At 42.8% G+C, this 16,502-nt stretch overlaps 1 protein-coding gene across 1 annotated transcript in view; it reads left to right on the forward strand.

Moving 5' to 3' along the window:
* Positions 1–4,965: 4,965 nt before the first annotated feature.
* GABRB3 (gamma-aminobutyric acid type A receptor subunit beta3) overlaps positions 4,966–16,502 on the forward strand; it is a 116,385-nt gene continuing 104,848 nt past the window's right edge. Inside the window, exons 1-3 of the mRNA XM_040056798.1 lie at positions 4,966–5,114; positions 5,276–5,367; positions 5,500–5,567. Of these exons, the coding sequence (XP_039912732.1) occupies positions 5,035–5,114; positions 5,276–5,367; positions 5,500–5,567 (240 nt within the window). The 5' untranslated portion in view covers positions 4,966–5,034. The remainder of the gene's footprint in view (positions 5,115–5,275; positions 5,368–5,499; positions 5,568–16,502) is intronic.

Genomic DNA, 16,502 nt, shown 5'->3' on the forward strand with positions numbered 1-16,502 from the left:
CCACTACATCAGAACTGTTGACATAACACCATTAATATTTCTGTATAATTAAATGTAAACCAGCAAATTATACAACCAAAGAAAATGGATTCATGCAATGCTGCTTTCAATCTGTCTGACAGAAATGGGGACAATGAGTATAAACTCACTGTCAGTTAAATAAACTGTTGAGTATTACCCAACATCAGCAAATATTACCCACAATTTCTGATAAATATATATAGTAAATAAACATAAACTTGTTCTCCCCACATAGTATGTCCAACAACCACTGCTCATTATCTGAACAGGCAAAACACAGCGTAAAAAAATGCCAAAGTGCAGAGTATTCCCTAAGCCCTAATGCTTCCCGTCATCTGCCTATCACTCTAAAGCGTTGCTTCTGCTGAGATACTATAGGGCAGAAAATAAGAAAGTTGAGCTTTCTGAAGGAAATACAAATTTTCGATTATATGGTATTTTCGCAAAAATGGTCAACTTTTGGTTTCATAAATTTAAAAAAAAAAAGTCAAGTTTAGGAAAAAAAAAAAAAAAAAAGTTGAAAGTTTTCTTGTGTATTTTTTCCCAGCCAGTTTTATTAATTACACCTTCTCAGCATGCTAAACCAGCAGGCTATTAAAAGTGCTGCAAGGCAGAGTAGGTAAGCAGCAGCATGGGTCTCAGCCTAGTAAGATTTATGTCCCGTGTTCCTCAGAAGACAACATTTCAGCCATAACAGCAATTCTTCCCACTTTCTTTTAGCTTTAGTCTCTCTCTCTTTTGTACCTCTGAACCCTTTGTGATCGCAGTTTGCTTCAGAATAAGTCTGGATCTTTGTCAAAATCAGTTAAATGACAGACAAGCCAGAAAGGAAAATGAAAAAGAAAATATTTGATAAGTGATTCTGACCTCAGTCTGTACGTGGAGTAAAGTTCATTTTGTCAGGTAAACCCCCAGCACTACTTTCCAGCGTAGGAGTTCAGTGATGTATTGCATGGTGTGATCAAATACTTCTTCCCTGATTCCCAAGCCAGGCTTTCTCCTACATCTGGTGACTGATAGTGGTAGTACTGCAAATGCATCAGTTGTGAGCAGACCTCTCCTCTTCTCTAGCCTTCCTGTCATTGCCTCCTCTGCTGTATCTCCATTAGTACTGACAGAGATGAAGGAAACTGGAATTTGTTCCAAAATTTTGAGTCGCTTCTCATTCCAATCCCACTGCCTTCAACCATTTCTGTCTTTTGGTAAGGGCTGAGTGTGCTGTGTTCCAGCTCCTTCTGAAATGAGATGATGGATGCATCTACACAGCACTTTACTGCAGACCAGGACTGTGCTTGCAAAGTGAATCACTTGATCATTCCCACTTACTGTGCTCTGTTTCACATCTCAGAGCAGTCCCAGAGTACATGAACACAACTCCTTTCAAACTAAGTTGAAAAATGCACCCCAGCAGGACTAACTGCTAATGAGCATTTTGTCTAGCGGACCAGATTTCACCACTTTTTCTAATGGGATTTTTTTAAAAAAAATCAAACCCAAAACAACAAATGTGGCATGGATATCAGATCCTCAGCAACAAGATTTGCTCTAGAGACCAGCCCCTGTACCTGTTAACCCAGGCTTAGTTGATGAATCCATTATAATCCAACTTCCCCCAAGGACTTCTTTCATGTGCAGGCTTGGCAGTTGTGTTCTTCTACGCTTATTTGCATTGGGGCAAGGACAGTCCTTTTGCTTCTTCACACATAAGGCTTGCCTTTGCAGTTTAGACTTATCCATTGCTGAAGTGGCCTTTACAATATTGGCAATGCTGAAAAGGTAAAGAATATATGCTGTGCTTACCTCACAGCACAAAATTTGATCAGGAGCATACATCTTAACTGTCCAGTGGCCCAGAGGCTGGAACATTCACTGAGGTTGTAGAAAATGTGATGAATTTTAGTCCCTGAACTACAATGTTCAAAGTCTCATATTTTATGGGGATAATTTTACTGGGACAGAAAGACTGTACATTGGAAAAAGAGCAAGGAATAAGAATGAACAATGATGAAGGCACCTTAAAGGAGAAGAGAATTGGGTTTTGTTCCTTATACCACTGAACGCTGATTTATTTTATCCAGTAATTAATTCATGAATTGCTGGATAATGTATGAAATAACAGTACTTCCCAGGCAACAGCCAAACCACTAGGCCACGGAGTTATTTTAACTCCTTCGCTCTCCCCTACTTAAATATTTGCTGAAAAGTGGAACATTTCAAAAAACAAGTTTACCCTGAGATCCTGGAGTTTTGGCATCTCTCAGGAGATAAACCCTTGGGATTTTCTTGGATGGACAATCTACAGGTTGTGACTGAATGCTTTGTTTGGCTTTAGTGAATAGAAGTGCCCAGACTCCTTCCAGCCATGCCTTGAAATAACCTGTTTGCCTTTTGAAAGGAGATGTTTGGGAGCCTAATTCCAGAAGCAAAGCCAGGATGTTGAATTCTGGGGCAGGACAAGGAGTCTATTTCTGTGCCCATTTTTTCCTTATTTACCACATTAAATAGCTTCCCAAAATTCTGGGCTTCCATTATTTCCTTGAATATTGTGCCTGGTGCAGGTCTTTGCTGGGTCTCACCTCTATTCCATTGCCACAGAAGCTGCAGACAAAACCCACAGTGCTACTTTCACTGCAAATGCCATGACACAGAGAAGTCGAGACTATTTTTACCTTTCATGAAATTCATTGATTGTTTATAGCTTTTAACATCTTTTGGTTACTGCTAAGCCTAATTGAACCAAGAGTCCCAAGGAACAAATGCTCCACAACCCACTAAATACCTCTTTGTTCCATCAGCTCCAGCCTAGATTATCTTTATGCTGTTCCCAAGTAAATGGTTGCTCTGTGAGATCAAGAAGACAAATACTTAAATGAAGTGTGATAAAATATGACAGACTCTACAGCACTGTTGATTCATTCCTACCTCAGATGTGTTTCCAAAGTACCAGGACAGCACATTAATCAGAAATAGTGCTCTCTAACTTTTTTATTTCTGTTATAAAACAGACAATCTATTTAAGAAAAGTTATTAGTGTTTGAATATGCTTTTAAACCATTGTAAACTCTTAATGAGAAATATTTTCTTTGGTGTTAATATTTTCTTCCAGAATCTAGGGGGACAGAATTGAATTAGTATCCTTCCCTAAAGTCACTCCCCCTGAAGCCTTTGAAAGAACTGGTCTTCAATACTACCCATCTATAGCATTAAAAAAACATCAGGACCCAGGGCCTTAAAATTACTTACATAGTTACTTATTATTTGCCTTTTCATTCTTGAGCCCTTGAGTCATGTATGCTTCATGCCACAATTCTCAAGCTTTCATCATAATCCTAATAGGGTTTTTAAATAAAAGCTAAGATTTTCACTTGCTTTATAATCACAGTAATTATGGCGCTATTAAAAATCCAAATATTAACATGAAATCACAAGATTGGGCAACACTCGGTTTCTCTTACATTTTTCTGTATTGCCTATAGAGCTTAATACTGTTTTTAGAACTGAGCCGGCTCCTTCTTTTATTTGGACCTTTATTACTAACTGCAACAGCAACATGATCAGGACAATGGATTGCACTTTTCTTTCTTTTCAATAATTTATTGAGGGGAGAGGAAAAGCCATCCATGTTTTCTCACCTGTACATAACACCACGGCATTAGTCAATGCCAATCCTTTTCATAGCAGTTTCTCTAAGGGAAGAGAATGTGTGAAAGGAAAACCCAGTGTTAAGATAAAAAGTGCAGAAGAAAGACAAAGCTTTTCTCCCTTGGCTACTGAAATGTTGTGCTTTGTCATGGACCAGTGGCCACTGATTGCCAGAACGTAACCAGAATCAGAAGCTGGCCAAGGGCGTGTTTGTACGTTCACAGAGCATCATGAAGAGCTCCGGCAGTGAGGAGCCGCCTCTGCAACCAAACCCAGTATACCTAAGTCAACATTCTTCTGTTTCCATGCCAGTAAGTCCTGCTGAAAGGACTAATTAATATGGAAGAAGATTAAAAATAATAATAACTGTGCTATCTTCACCCAACCAATATTTTATACAAGGTTGAGAGCGCTCTCACTCTGCATTTCTGGTACCGGTTCCATTTCCCTTCATTACGTATGACAAGCCTGGCTACACACGTTTTGAACCCAGCAGAGCTTCTGCCTGGCAAAGCGCGTCCATTTCGGTCAATGCAGTTGGCACCCTCGCAGGCACGGCTGAGGGGAGCCTCGGGCCCGGCACCTGTCCGTGCACACCACATCCCTGGCCGTGGCAGAACAGCTTCAGGCCCTTGCAGGTCAAGGCAGGACTCCCAGGCCTGCCCCTTCCCCCGCCCCAGCGGCTCAGCCCTAAGCAGAGCGGCAGGCCCAGGGGCAGGGGCGGACAGAGGCACGGCGTCGGGCAGCCCCCTCTCACCCGGCTCCAGGGGGAATCCTGCGGGCTGCCCTAGCCCCGCGGTCCCGCTCCCATCCCGGGGAGATGAAGCCGGCGGCGGGGAGACCCCGCGGGGGCTGCCGGCGACCGTCGCCACCTCCGGGCGGGTACCGCGGGGCCGGTGCCGTGCAGAGGTCGGGCGTGCCCCGAGGCGGTGCCCGGGGAGCCGCCGCCCCTCGCCGCCGGCCCCGGCCCCGCCGGCCCCGCTGCCCCGCCGCCCCACCTCGGGCTCTCCGCCCGGGGGGACGGCGGCGCCCTCCCTCCGTCCCCTCCCCTCCCTCCCGGCTGGCGGGAAGGCGGCAGGGCGGGCGGCGGGCGGAGGGGAGGCGGCTGGCCGGGCTCCGGCGGAGGGCAGCTTCCTCCGGGGCTCGGCGGCGTCCGGCCGCGGGGCGAGCGCAGCCGGGTGCGCGGGCGGCTCCCGCGGGCCGGGTGGTGGTGCTGGGGCAGGGGGTGGGGGATTTTTTCTGCGGGGAGGGAGGGCGAGGTGGGGGAATAACGGGGACTTGTCGCCTCCGCCTCTTCCTCAGCGGCAGCCGGGGCAGCCGGATCGCGGCGGCGGCTGCTGCTGCTGCGCGAAGGGAGCGTGGAGCGGAGGGATGTGGGGCTTTGGGGGAGGCAGGATCTTCGGGATCTTCTCTGCTCCCGTCCTGGTGGCCGTGGTCTGCTGCGCCCAGAGGTAGGAGCCAGCGTGCCCCGGCGGCGGAGCGGGATGCGTTTCTCCAGGGGAACAAGCTGATGCGCTCCCCCGCCCTCCCGCTCCCGCCCCGCTCGCCCCTGGCCCCCCGCACCCCTGCTTCTGCCTTTCCCGCCCGACACCCCCGTCTCTTTCTCCCACAGCGTGAACGATCCCGGCAACATGTCCTTCGTGAAAGAAACTGTGGATAAATTGTTGAAGGGCTACGACATCCGCCTCCGGCCGGATTTCGGAGGTGAGTCGCCCTGCCCGGGCTTGCCGCCCGTCCATCCCCCCCTCCCCCGCAGCTGTCCCCGGTGCTGCCGCCGCTCCCGCACGGCGGGTCCGGCCCGCGCTGCCGCCGGGTAAAGGTCTGGTCTGCTCGCAGGTCCGCCCGTCTGCGTGGGGATGAACATCGACATCGCCAGCATCGACATGGTTTCCGAAGTCAACATGGTGAGTAGCGGGCGAGCCCGGCCGGCGCCGGGGCTGTCGCCCGGGTCACGGCCGCTCGTTCCCCGTCCCTCCTTTCTCACGAAGTCGCTGCTGTCGCGGCGGGCGGCGGCGGGGCTGCGCGGCGCTCCGAGCGCTGCCCTCTTCGCTTGAAAACTTTATTTCCCTGGAGACGCGCTTTCCTCCTTCCCCCCTTTTTCACTCTCACCGCCGGCGGCCGTCTCCGCGAGTGTGCCGGGCCGCCTTCTCCTCCCCCTGCCCCCCCGGGCGGCCGGAGCTCTCCGGGGCTCCGCCGGGCCGCCGGCACCTGCCGCGGCCTCGCAGCCCGCGGGATGCAGGATGCGGGGCGGGCCGGCGGCGGCCGGGGCTTGCCGGGGCCGGTGATGGAGAGCCGCGGCTGTCGACATCTCCCTGCTTCTTGCGCGGTTCAGGGCAAAAAAACCGCACAGCCCGGCTTGTCTGTGGGTAAACTCTGACATGTGCAAGTGCTTTAAGGCTTGTTGAGCGTCTGGAGCCGGCGCGGTTGTGAATGAGCTTGGGAGGAATAGTAGTCTAATCTTGTCTCGGAAAGTGATGGTGTGCGGGGCTGTCGTGTTCACCAATGGACAGGGAGGTGTTTAGTGCTTTTCTGCGTTTTGGTCCTCTCATCTTTTACCTTGACGATCCGAGGTTAGAAGCTAGAATTTCTGTTTCTTGTCCTAATCCTAAATTTGAGGTGGATTTTTCATGTTCCTGAGCAAGTTAGTCCTCCCAGTGTCTCAGTTTTTCTCCTGGTATTCTTCCTTTTGCAAACCTCGTGTAGAAAGACCAGTCACTGCAATGCTGTAGTTACATTCATGGCATTAAAAATAATACGTACACGTTTAGAAGCTGAGCTCTCTTGTAGTCTGCATGACGCTAAGACTGCGCTACCTTCTCCTTCAGTGCACTGTTGCAGTGTTACAAGCTGGCATACCTTGGCTTGATACATGATCCCTGTATTTTCATTAATCCTGCCACTGCTTTTATCCCCTCTACTTGAAATTCTGAGAGAGAAACTTTTGCTCTACTTCTCATTTTCTAAAAAAATGATCTTGACGGAGATACAGTTATGTGTTTGCACTTAAAAAAGTGTCACCAGTGCCAGCCTTTCTACTCAGGAGGGAAAAAAAAAAAAAATGAGATCGTTCTTACAAGAGTTTGTCTTAGGTTTCATGCAGATTCAGGCAACTGCAGAGACACCTCATGACTTTGACAGGCTTTTCTGTACCTGTAGGATTGCTTCTCAAGTTAGAAGAATGGGAGCTGAATGAAAGCTGCTCTCTGAAGAGTAATTGAAAAGTCTGACTTCACTATCCCCACTGCCACCTTCCCAACCTCTGGATATGTTCCAGTCTTCGGGAAGCATTACATGACTCATTAAATTAATATATAACAGTGTGTATGTGAAGTGCCAGAGAGGCAATAAATATCAAAGAAAGGCATTCTGAGATTGGAAAGAAAATGAGGGGATGTATGCTGCTTTTTTTTTTTTTTTTTTTTTTTCCTTCCCCTTCCTGCAAGAAAGCCTGTTAGATTTAAATAACTTGTCCAACCCACTGTAGCAGGGGTATAAGGTATAAGGAAAAGTAAGGAATTACACTGCTTCATATGCTAGGCTGGGTGATCAGATCCGCAGTGATAGGGAGCTCCTCAAGAAGATGGTCAGTGTGTCCCCAAACAGGGTGCCAGTGTACCAGGTGCTTAAGTGTAGCTGCTCCAGGAGTCGGTGCCCACTCTTGCCCATTAGTTGCCAGAGCAGCTGCAGAAGTGTTGTTTTCTGTGCCCTCTCATGGAACAACGTAAAATCTGAAAAACATCGATACAGATCTTGCAACAGAAACAAGTAATGTGTTTCTGAAGAAAGTTACTAAAGTACTTTTATTATAAAAACTACTAGTTTGCTTCAGGAAAAATGGGCAAGAGGGGCTTCTGATTGGTGAACACCTTACTACAACCAGAGTTCCAGCTGAGCTTGTCTCACCTGCCTGGAAAAGAAGTCATCTTTGACTAAGCACAGCTGTGTTAATTAACCAACCTGAGTTGGTTACTTTTGCTTGTTTTAAGTAACTTTTTACTGATCTGCAAGGATTCTTGAGTATGTATCAATGAACAGTGAGTAAGGATGAAGAGAAGGAGCTTTTCAAGATTACTCAAGTATTTGTTCTCAGTAGTAATTTGGATGGGGGAAAAAAAAGGCCCAGTTAGTTTGAAGACCTGAGGCAATAGCTATTGAACTTCATGCTGGTTGCCAACTAAACTTTTAAACTTTGACATATTCTTTCATTTAATTCCAAAAGATATTGTGAGTGTTGACCTTTTTAGCCTCATCAGCTATTGAAATGTGTTACAAGAATTTCTCTCTGTAAACCGTGGTAGTGTGGACATCAATTCCTTTGATTTGAGTCTAGACATTGGTGTAACCTTTTATAAATTAGCTTGTTAAAATTCATCTCTGTATTAAAATAATATAACCAGAGATTTACCATTCTTCAATTTTATGGACATGAATAAAATGTTATTACAGGATTTTTTTTAATACTAATTTCTAGGCAGCCTGTAATCTAGCCTTCAGTGACATGATGACAATTCTTTGTAACAGGAATTACAGCTTGTATCATGCTCTTTCCTATTCATAATCAAACTGTAGGTTTATATATAATATATTCCTCTATGAATTTTTATTTACTAGCTATTTATTAAGCTTTCCAGCATTTAAAAAAATTATTTGTGTGGTTTTAGTATTTCTGTTGAAAATCATTAGGAATCCTTTGCCCTATACATCCAGGCTACCTGTAGATATTTTTTAGAATAGACTTACTGATAGCCATGTACATCTTCCTTGGATTACATGGAACGATTAGCATTTTTCTTTATTTCTGATGCTGAAATGCTAAGCTGGATCAGGAGGACAGATGCAAGTATCAGGAATGCAGACCATCAATTTATTTTACTGAAAAGTTGTAAATTAGCAGTTCGTATGTTATTTTGCAACATGTTGAAAATATTAAGTAGCATTATTGAAATTGTAAACATATAAAAATCACGTGATTTGATTTTATACTTCAAGTCACGTATATATGGTAGCAAGGGGGGAATTAATGAAGTTGCATATGAGAAGTGCATTGCTCAGGAAGGGCTGCATTCTGTTAATTACCTACACATATGTGTCTATATCTATATGTCATTGTGCTTTACTCCCCTGCTCAACCTGTACATTGTTTCCCCGTAATTATTTGTCTATTTCAAAAATGGTATGTGTAACTGGATACTTAAGCACCCACCTATTTTTTGTGCCTACCGCCAATAATTGCATTTGAAACTGCTATAAATTGTACAGAAATATAAATCTCCAAACAAAATACTGACCAATTATAACAACAGATGTAATATTGAGAATATACTGTAAGTCATCTTACAAATGAAGAGTACGGAAGATTACTGTTGTCAAATTTCAATAATTCAGCCATAAATTTTATAATTTTTCATGATTCAAGTTGATTGTGTTTTGTTCTTGCTGTGGTTTTAGGTGTTTTTCTCACATGACATGCATTGAAAAAGAAATATTTCATGTGCTTTTACTTGTCCATCAGCCTATTTCCAATCAGGCAGTGTCCACAATTTGCAATTTTTTAACAGTCTGACTCTTCTTCAATGTTTGGTCTGTGCATCAAATGCATTAGTTCCAGGCATGCAATTTTCAAGCACCCAAATACTTCTGTATCTTAGGAAGTTAAATAATCAATGCGTTGAATCTCCAAATAACCCCCTCTTTAAAGTTATTATAGCTGGAAGACCAAAGTACTGTGCTTTCATTTTATTATAATTTTAGAATGTGTTTCATAGTTTATGGGAAGTAATGCTATAAAGTGGATGGAGAAAACAAGGGGATTAGTGCAAAAATGAACCTTTCTTCTTAGAGATAATGTTTTGCAGAGAATCGGAAACATGCTGCTGCTCTCAGAAGTGCTGTGTGCATTGCCTTTTTCATAGAGGACTTCAGAGTTGTCCATCCAAAGGCTCTAATTTTGATAAAATTGAACCAGCAAAACCCAGGAGGCATTATTTGCTATATAGTTGTCCTGCTGTTTTGAGAATACTGTAGTCAGAAAATTAGTTTGACATAAAGTCAGACCATAAAACAGATAAGTTGTTGTTTCTGAAAAAGATGTCATTTATTCTATGCTGTCACTCTAAAAAAGATGTAATCTCTTCTATGCCAACAGTGTAATTTTTATTTTTATGCATGTGCCTTTATAGAACTGCAGATATGCGTATGGACTTCATTGGGTGCCTGCTGATTTTCAAAGCAATTTTAACATCTTTCTGACAAACTGTTTTAGTTGCTGCCCTAAGGTCGACTGAAGTTACTACTCATTGAGACTAAATAGTGTCTATTTTCCTTGACAGGGACACGCAAATAATTTTTTTAGGTGAATTAATTCATGCTTCATGGATTACTTCTGAAGTACTGAGGGTGGAGAATGTAATGCTTCTGTGAATGAAATCTGTCACATCTTACTTTAGATGATAAAAAATTTGGTGGATTCAGTTTGTGCAAATTGAGATTTATAGCATTAGCTGTCTAAAGTGAGAGCTGGATTGCTAAACTCTGCAAGTGCAGTTAATGGAGATGTGGAACAGAGTGTGGATGCTTGAGCAAAGGTGTCTGCTGTCATTTTGGTTTCACAGCATCATACTTGCCCTCCCATTTCCAGTTCAGGTTGGTGCAGATCTCCTGCAAATCCTCTGCTATGTCACCGTGCCCAGGTTTTAGACACAACACCAGCTCCTGAAATTTAAACAGCTGAGTCTTGTTCTTGTCAGTGCAGGTGATGCAATCAAAAGGGCTTAAAACAAAAAAGGCAGTGTAATAGTGCCACTTAGGTATTTTAGGTGCCTCAAGGTATTTTGTTTGGACTCCAGATGCCTCTCTAGAACTTAGGTGAAACTGCATAGATCCTTTACTGTACCTGCAAGCCCTGTGCAGGGGTCCTGCATAGTCCAGGCATCCAAAATGGCACCAGACACCTTTGCTTAGGGAAGTGAATAGTTCCTTAACTCTACACACAAAGCCTCTGGAATCAGAGAAAGGAGACAGTCAGTAATTTCCAACAGGTATCTTTGATGTCTCTGTGGTTGTTATTTTTGAAATTGAAGGATTAGTATTTTGGGAGGTGTCCTTGTTTCCTGAATGGCTGTGAAGAGAGCCAAGGCAACTTAGTTAATTTTTGATTACACGCAGTGAAATGCAACCTGTGTTTCTTACTGTAAATGTAGCTTATATTTCCTGCCACAAACAGATATTTTCTAAGTATTTTGCAGGCAGAATCTTGATATTACCTCCTGCAGGAAATCATAACCAAGTTTTGACATATATTGCTTTGAATATTCAGATGGAGAAATTAAAGGAGTTGTTCTGATACAGTGGTTACACAATCATATGCAAACACAAGTTTTCCAGCGAGAAGAAGATTCATGTGTGCAGTGCATATTACTAGTTCACAAATCATGGGAGTATAAAATAGAATATGTAACTTTATAATCTAATTTTGCTTTTATATATTTTATAATTTAATGTATTTAGGGAGAATAGTAGATCATACTATGGCAGAAAGACCGCGTACATAATTTTGCATATATGTGTGCGTATATTTGATACATACATACATACATGTATTTGATAGATAATACAGGAGGGGGAAAAGGAAGAAGAATTAAGTAGTGCCCAAGCAGGGAAGCACCTCCTGAGGCCAGCATAGACCTGCAAAGAGTGCTGTCACTGTGCTGGTGATGAGCCAGCATCCATCCACTACAAGAGGGGCACAGCAACAGGAGCTGATCCTGCAGGACAGTCTATCTTACAGGTTACCTGCTCTCTTGTTACCAGCTGGCCACAGGATCATCCATCCTCTGCCTTGTCTCCATCAGTCTTTCTTCCTTAGGACAGTGCCCATGAACTCCCCCAGCCTGCTTCACTCTCTCTCTTTCCATCTCTGCCATGTTTCATAGTTCTTATTGAGAGAGAGAGAAGTGCTTGTAGCAGGCGGTGGGGTAGGGAAATGACTCCTGTTTGTCCAGGGGAATTGACGGCAGGCTTCTGCTTATCTGCAGTGGAAAGCAGCTACTCTGAAGGAGAAGGAATACCTGCTTATGCAGAGACAGGGAGGTAGTTGATGTTGCTGGGAGGTGCCAGTAGACTATTTAAAAGCCATCCAGCTGCCAGCATTGAATCATCCGGACTTGGATGATGAAATAGAAATGATCTGTGATGACATCAAACTAGAATAATTGCAAGTGTTCCATGGACAAAAAAGGATTCAAAATTATGTTTACAAACTAGAGGAATAGCCCAAATAAAATGGAGCATGCATGAAGTGCTGCATTATATAAGGAACAATGAATCCATTATTTAAAATTATAAAGATCTGGCTAAGCAGCAGGACACTAAAAAAAGGTCTTGCTGGACCAGAATCTAAAGCAAGTGAAAAAGTCACAGGTGCAGTGTAATTGAAAAAAGACACATCTTACCTTGGGGTACATAAATAGAAGTGTCATTCACAAGACACAGGGTTTGCTTTATCATTAGTTAAGCCTGAGCAAGAATGCTGTGTCCAGTGTTTCCTCACTGGCTTTCAGGGAGATGGAAAGAAACAGGAAGTGTAATTAAAATATTTACAAAACAAGGCATATGCAGAGATGTTGAAGTAAATTGGTTTATTTAACACTGAAAAATAGGATGGAGAGAAGAAATAAAAGTTCCCAAAAAGTAGGATGCTGGCAGTGAGAGAATGATGATCAGTTGCTCTTTAGAACCAGCTGAATTAAGACCTGAAGAAATTAAGGAATTTAGGGAATTGATTTCAAAATGGTTTTCATCTAGCTATATTTTTTTTGTAGCATCACCTTTTTTTCAAGAAGGGATTAGATAAATAACCTCTTCCAGTGGTGTTGCTCTTTCCTTTTGAGAGGCTGGGGTAGCTGATGCTTTGAGATGTTCTCCAGCACTCTATTTCTGTGAATCTCTGCTCTGATTTAATTATTATTTCTGTCAGTACTCACAAGTGTGTCTTGTTGTGGTTTCAGATGCTCCTGCTGGTATCATGCTGATGCCTCAGAGGATGAGATGTTTCCCATAGGACATTTGTAATAAATGCTAGTGCCATAAGTATATGCCTTGCCAGCTGAGAAGTCATTAGTCACCAACATTGTATATAAATCTTTATTGTGTTCTCAGTACCTTTGCATCAATTGCACCAAGTGTCACATGTATGTTCTTTCAAATATACATAGCAGTCATTGAAAAAAGTTACAAGGTCAGGACTTCTGTGCATCTAATCATTACATATTTTTACTACTGCTGAAGGACTTTTATCATGCCCAGGTAATGAAGAAGTGTCCTAATTTAAGTTAACAGGAGTGGAAAATTGACAGAAGCTTTATGAATTTTTACCTACTTTATGCCTAGCAATTTTTTTTTTCACTCCCTTGAAGACAAAAAGAAAAGGCGATAAAGGAAAGAGGGATATTTATATGAAGATCTCTATTAGCGCACTGAATTTTTATTCAGCTAATGTCTGTAGTGATAGAGAAAGCTTATCAGTTTGGTCAAGGCATGGCAGGCAATGTCATGCTTGGCAGAAGAGACAAACATTGAAACTTCCATGGCACATCTGCCACAATGGTCCACAGAGCCAAATGTCCTGACTCTGCCACTTGCTGGTGTTTGGGGAGGAAACCAATAAACAGGTGTTACTGCTTCTCTAGGTTACTTTTACAATCTCCAGTGATTTGTAACTTGAGGGGAGTACCTTTTGTTCAGGTGTCACATTGGGATGACATTCAGGTGTCAGCATTGGGATGATTTAGTAACAATTCACTTTTCCCCACAGCTTTCCTTTTAATGAAGATATGATTATATAAAGAATTAAAACTTGGGTAGTATCAAGTGCAGTCCATCAATACTGAAGGATAATAAAAACTTTCAGTGGAAGAGGTTGAGTAATATTTAGCTACCATTAGGGGCTTTAGCTTATCCAGGACAAACCTTTTTTTTCCCCCCGTGACATGGAGTCATAAAAAATAGCTGGAACAAGAATAATTTCAAAGCGACAGTTTATTTAATATTTGTAATTGAATGTCACAGTTCCTCATGACCACAGATATTGCAAGGAAAAAAATCCCCAAGTCTGGGCATGTCTAATTCATTTTTCACTATTATGGATTTGAACCAGTAACTTTGGCAAAATAATTTGTTCTCTCAGCAGTAAGGAGCTGGTTACAGGTCGCTGTGATAATGTAATCTGCAATACGAATGTAATATTGCATGCAGCAGAGAGGGAAGATAAAACAGCTGTGCTGGGAGGTCTGCGGTTACACTGGATAATTGGCAGTTCAATAGCAGTTAATGACTTTTTTTCTTAATACTAATATGAATGTTGAATTTTCATTAGTTCATGGGTACATCTCCGTGGCGCAATACAGCACTTTGCAGAGATGCCAGAGGTACCTCTGGTACAGCTAGTAGAATTTCCGGATGCTGTGAAGTTATGTCAACACAGCTCTGTACAGAATGGTTGTACCAGTGGGAGTTATGTCTCTGAATAAGACTTGTCTCACAAGCTTTAAATAGGTTATCTGGTGTATGACCAGCATCCAGCCAGAGCTGATCATCAGGGTGCCCTTTAAGAGAAGCACTTCTGTAAGAGAGTATTTTTTGTTCTAAAACAGGTGTTTAAGACGAGGATGACTGGCCCTCCTGAAGTACCTATCTGGGGGTACTAATAGGGTAAGGGGATGGAGAAGACAATGAGAGGAGTTGTCTGACTTAGGATAAATGGGTTTTTTTCAGTTAACGTTGAAATGAATCCCACCTGTTGCTCTTTCTTAACCTGCCTTTTCAAAGATAATTAGAAAACAGCCCTGGACTGGTACACAGCTGAGCTTTAGTTGACTAAGTAGTATTAGCCAGCATGGTTAATGCACTGCATGTGAATTCCGTGCAGTGTGAGCTGCAGAGGGTTTTTCATGTACATTTTGTCTGAATCAAAACACCTGTAGGATAGAGAAGATAGCCTTTGAAAGCAAGCTCAGATCCATGAGATTAAAAATAGGTCATCCCTTGTTCTTTGAACTGAGGTACAAGATAGCCCCACTGTCTTACTCTGCTGGCCTGTTAACCATAAAGTTACTTGAAAGGAAGAGCTTCATTCCCCTAACTATGTCCTGTTTGCGTGAGGGATATTTTAAGTTTTCCCTTTCTGGTTGTTACTTACCCATCATGGCTTTAACATGTGAGCTCATTGCTTAGTTGCAATGTCAAATGTTGAGCTGTAATAAGTTAATGTAGATAGAAACAAATTGTGCTGTGCAACAACACTTGTCCTTCAGACAAGAGGATTCCTTGGGTCACTTCATTTGTTGGGTTACATCTATCCAGAAAGTACAGTTCATTGCATCCATGTGAGATCACGTATGCAGCATTTCTAGTGGGAGAGCTGTGATCTCCAGAGGGGCATAGAGCTGATCTGATTGGCAGAGCTGTATTAGACGACAGCTCATTTTAGAGCTCAATGAGCTTGTAGATAATTCATTGTGCCTTGTTTCTTTCCATTCTCTGTACAGTGAATGTGGCTTAAGCCAAATGCTCATCTGTTCCCCTTCTGGCAGTAAGTGAAGTGAATGCCACCTGCATGACCTCTTGACTCTACCCAGCTGTCAGAGCTTTTTTTTTCCTCTTTCAGACAATAGGTAGACAGATATTCCCTGCATGTTGGGAAACTGCTGTTGCAGACTTTTGTATGAGGGGTGAACTCCGTCTCCTGGTCTTGCTTGGCTTCGTGCCCCTTGGCAGCAGCTCCACGCAGTTCGGATGCTGTGTGTTGGCCTGCATGATTGAGCAGAAAGCTGTGCTAGGTGAGCAACAGCCACTGATGAAGAGAAGAAGGAGCTTGTGGTGGAACACAGGACAGCTACACTGAGCAGTTGACATGCGCTTACATTCAGAGGAGATGTTGTTCATTTCAGTTTAGATAGATAAGGGCCTGTAGGTGAAGGATTTCCAGAGTACGTACTTTGTGAAAACAAACTAAAGAAAGTACCAGAGTCCCCCTAAGCAGCCTTTGTTAGGTACCTAAAACGTAGGTGCAAATTAATTACATCGATGAGGTGCACTGGACTTCACCTTTACCTTGTGTGACAGAGAAAGCAGGTTGTCCTTGGGCTGTAAGGGCTTATGGAATATGTAGAGAAGTAGTTATCAGTACCTGCATGTGTTTGTGTGATGAACGAGAGGTGATTAAGAGAAATCAATTTTAAAGAGGAAATATCTCGTTTCCTTTTAATAAAAAATGGTGTCTCTTTTGGCATTTCACATTTCATCCTGTTTGGTCTTTTGTGGTGGGGGTTTTTTTGGTTTTTTTTTTGTTTTTGTTTTGTTTTGTTTTGTGTTGTGTTTTTTTTTTCTTTTTTTTTTTCTTTTTTTTTCCCCTCACAGAAAAATGGTTGAGCTAGCTGGGGAATAACTTAGCTATTTTAAAAATGCTGATTATCTGCAATTCTTTTTATAAACCACACCCCTCCCCCCCCTTAAACGGACAGAAAAAAAACCAAAAAAGGAATAAAAAGATGGGCAGTGAATTAACAGATGCATTTAAGGTAGTTGATCAGCTTATCTTTCCAGCAGACCCACTTTAGGCACATGCTCATATATTATTAACCTGACTGCATCAAGGCTGAATCTGTATGTCTTTCCCGGCATATCCATTTATGTGGCGTTGGGTGCCTTTTGAATTGGACACTGGTGCTGTAACTTGGAAAGGGAGGCTGGAAGTTTACATAATATAATCGTGTTATCCATTAGTATAATATTTTTTTATTGATTTTATAAATATCTGTTTAATGTCATCATGAGTGATCTGG

Source organism: Hirundo rustica, chromosome 2 (assembly GCF_015227805.2).
Source record: "Hirundo rustica isolate bHirRus1 chromosome 2, bHirRus1.pri.v3, whole genome shotgun sequence".
In the NCBI taxonomy this organism is placed as follows: Eukaryota; Metazoa; Chordata; class Aves; order Passeriformes; family Hirundinidae; genus Hirundo; species Hirundo rustica.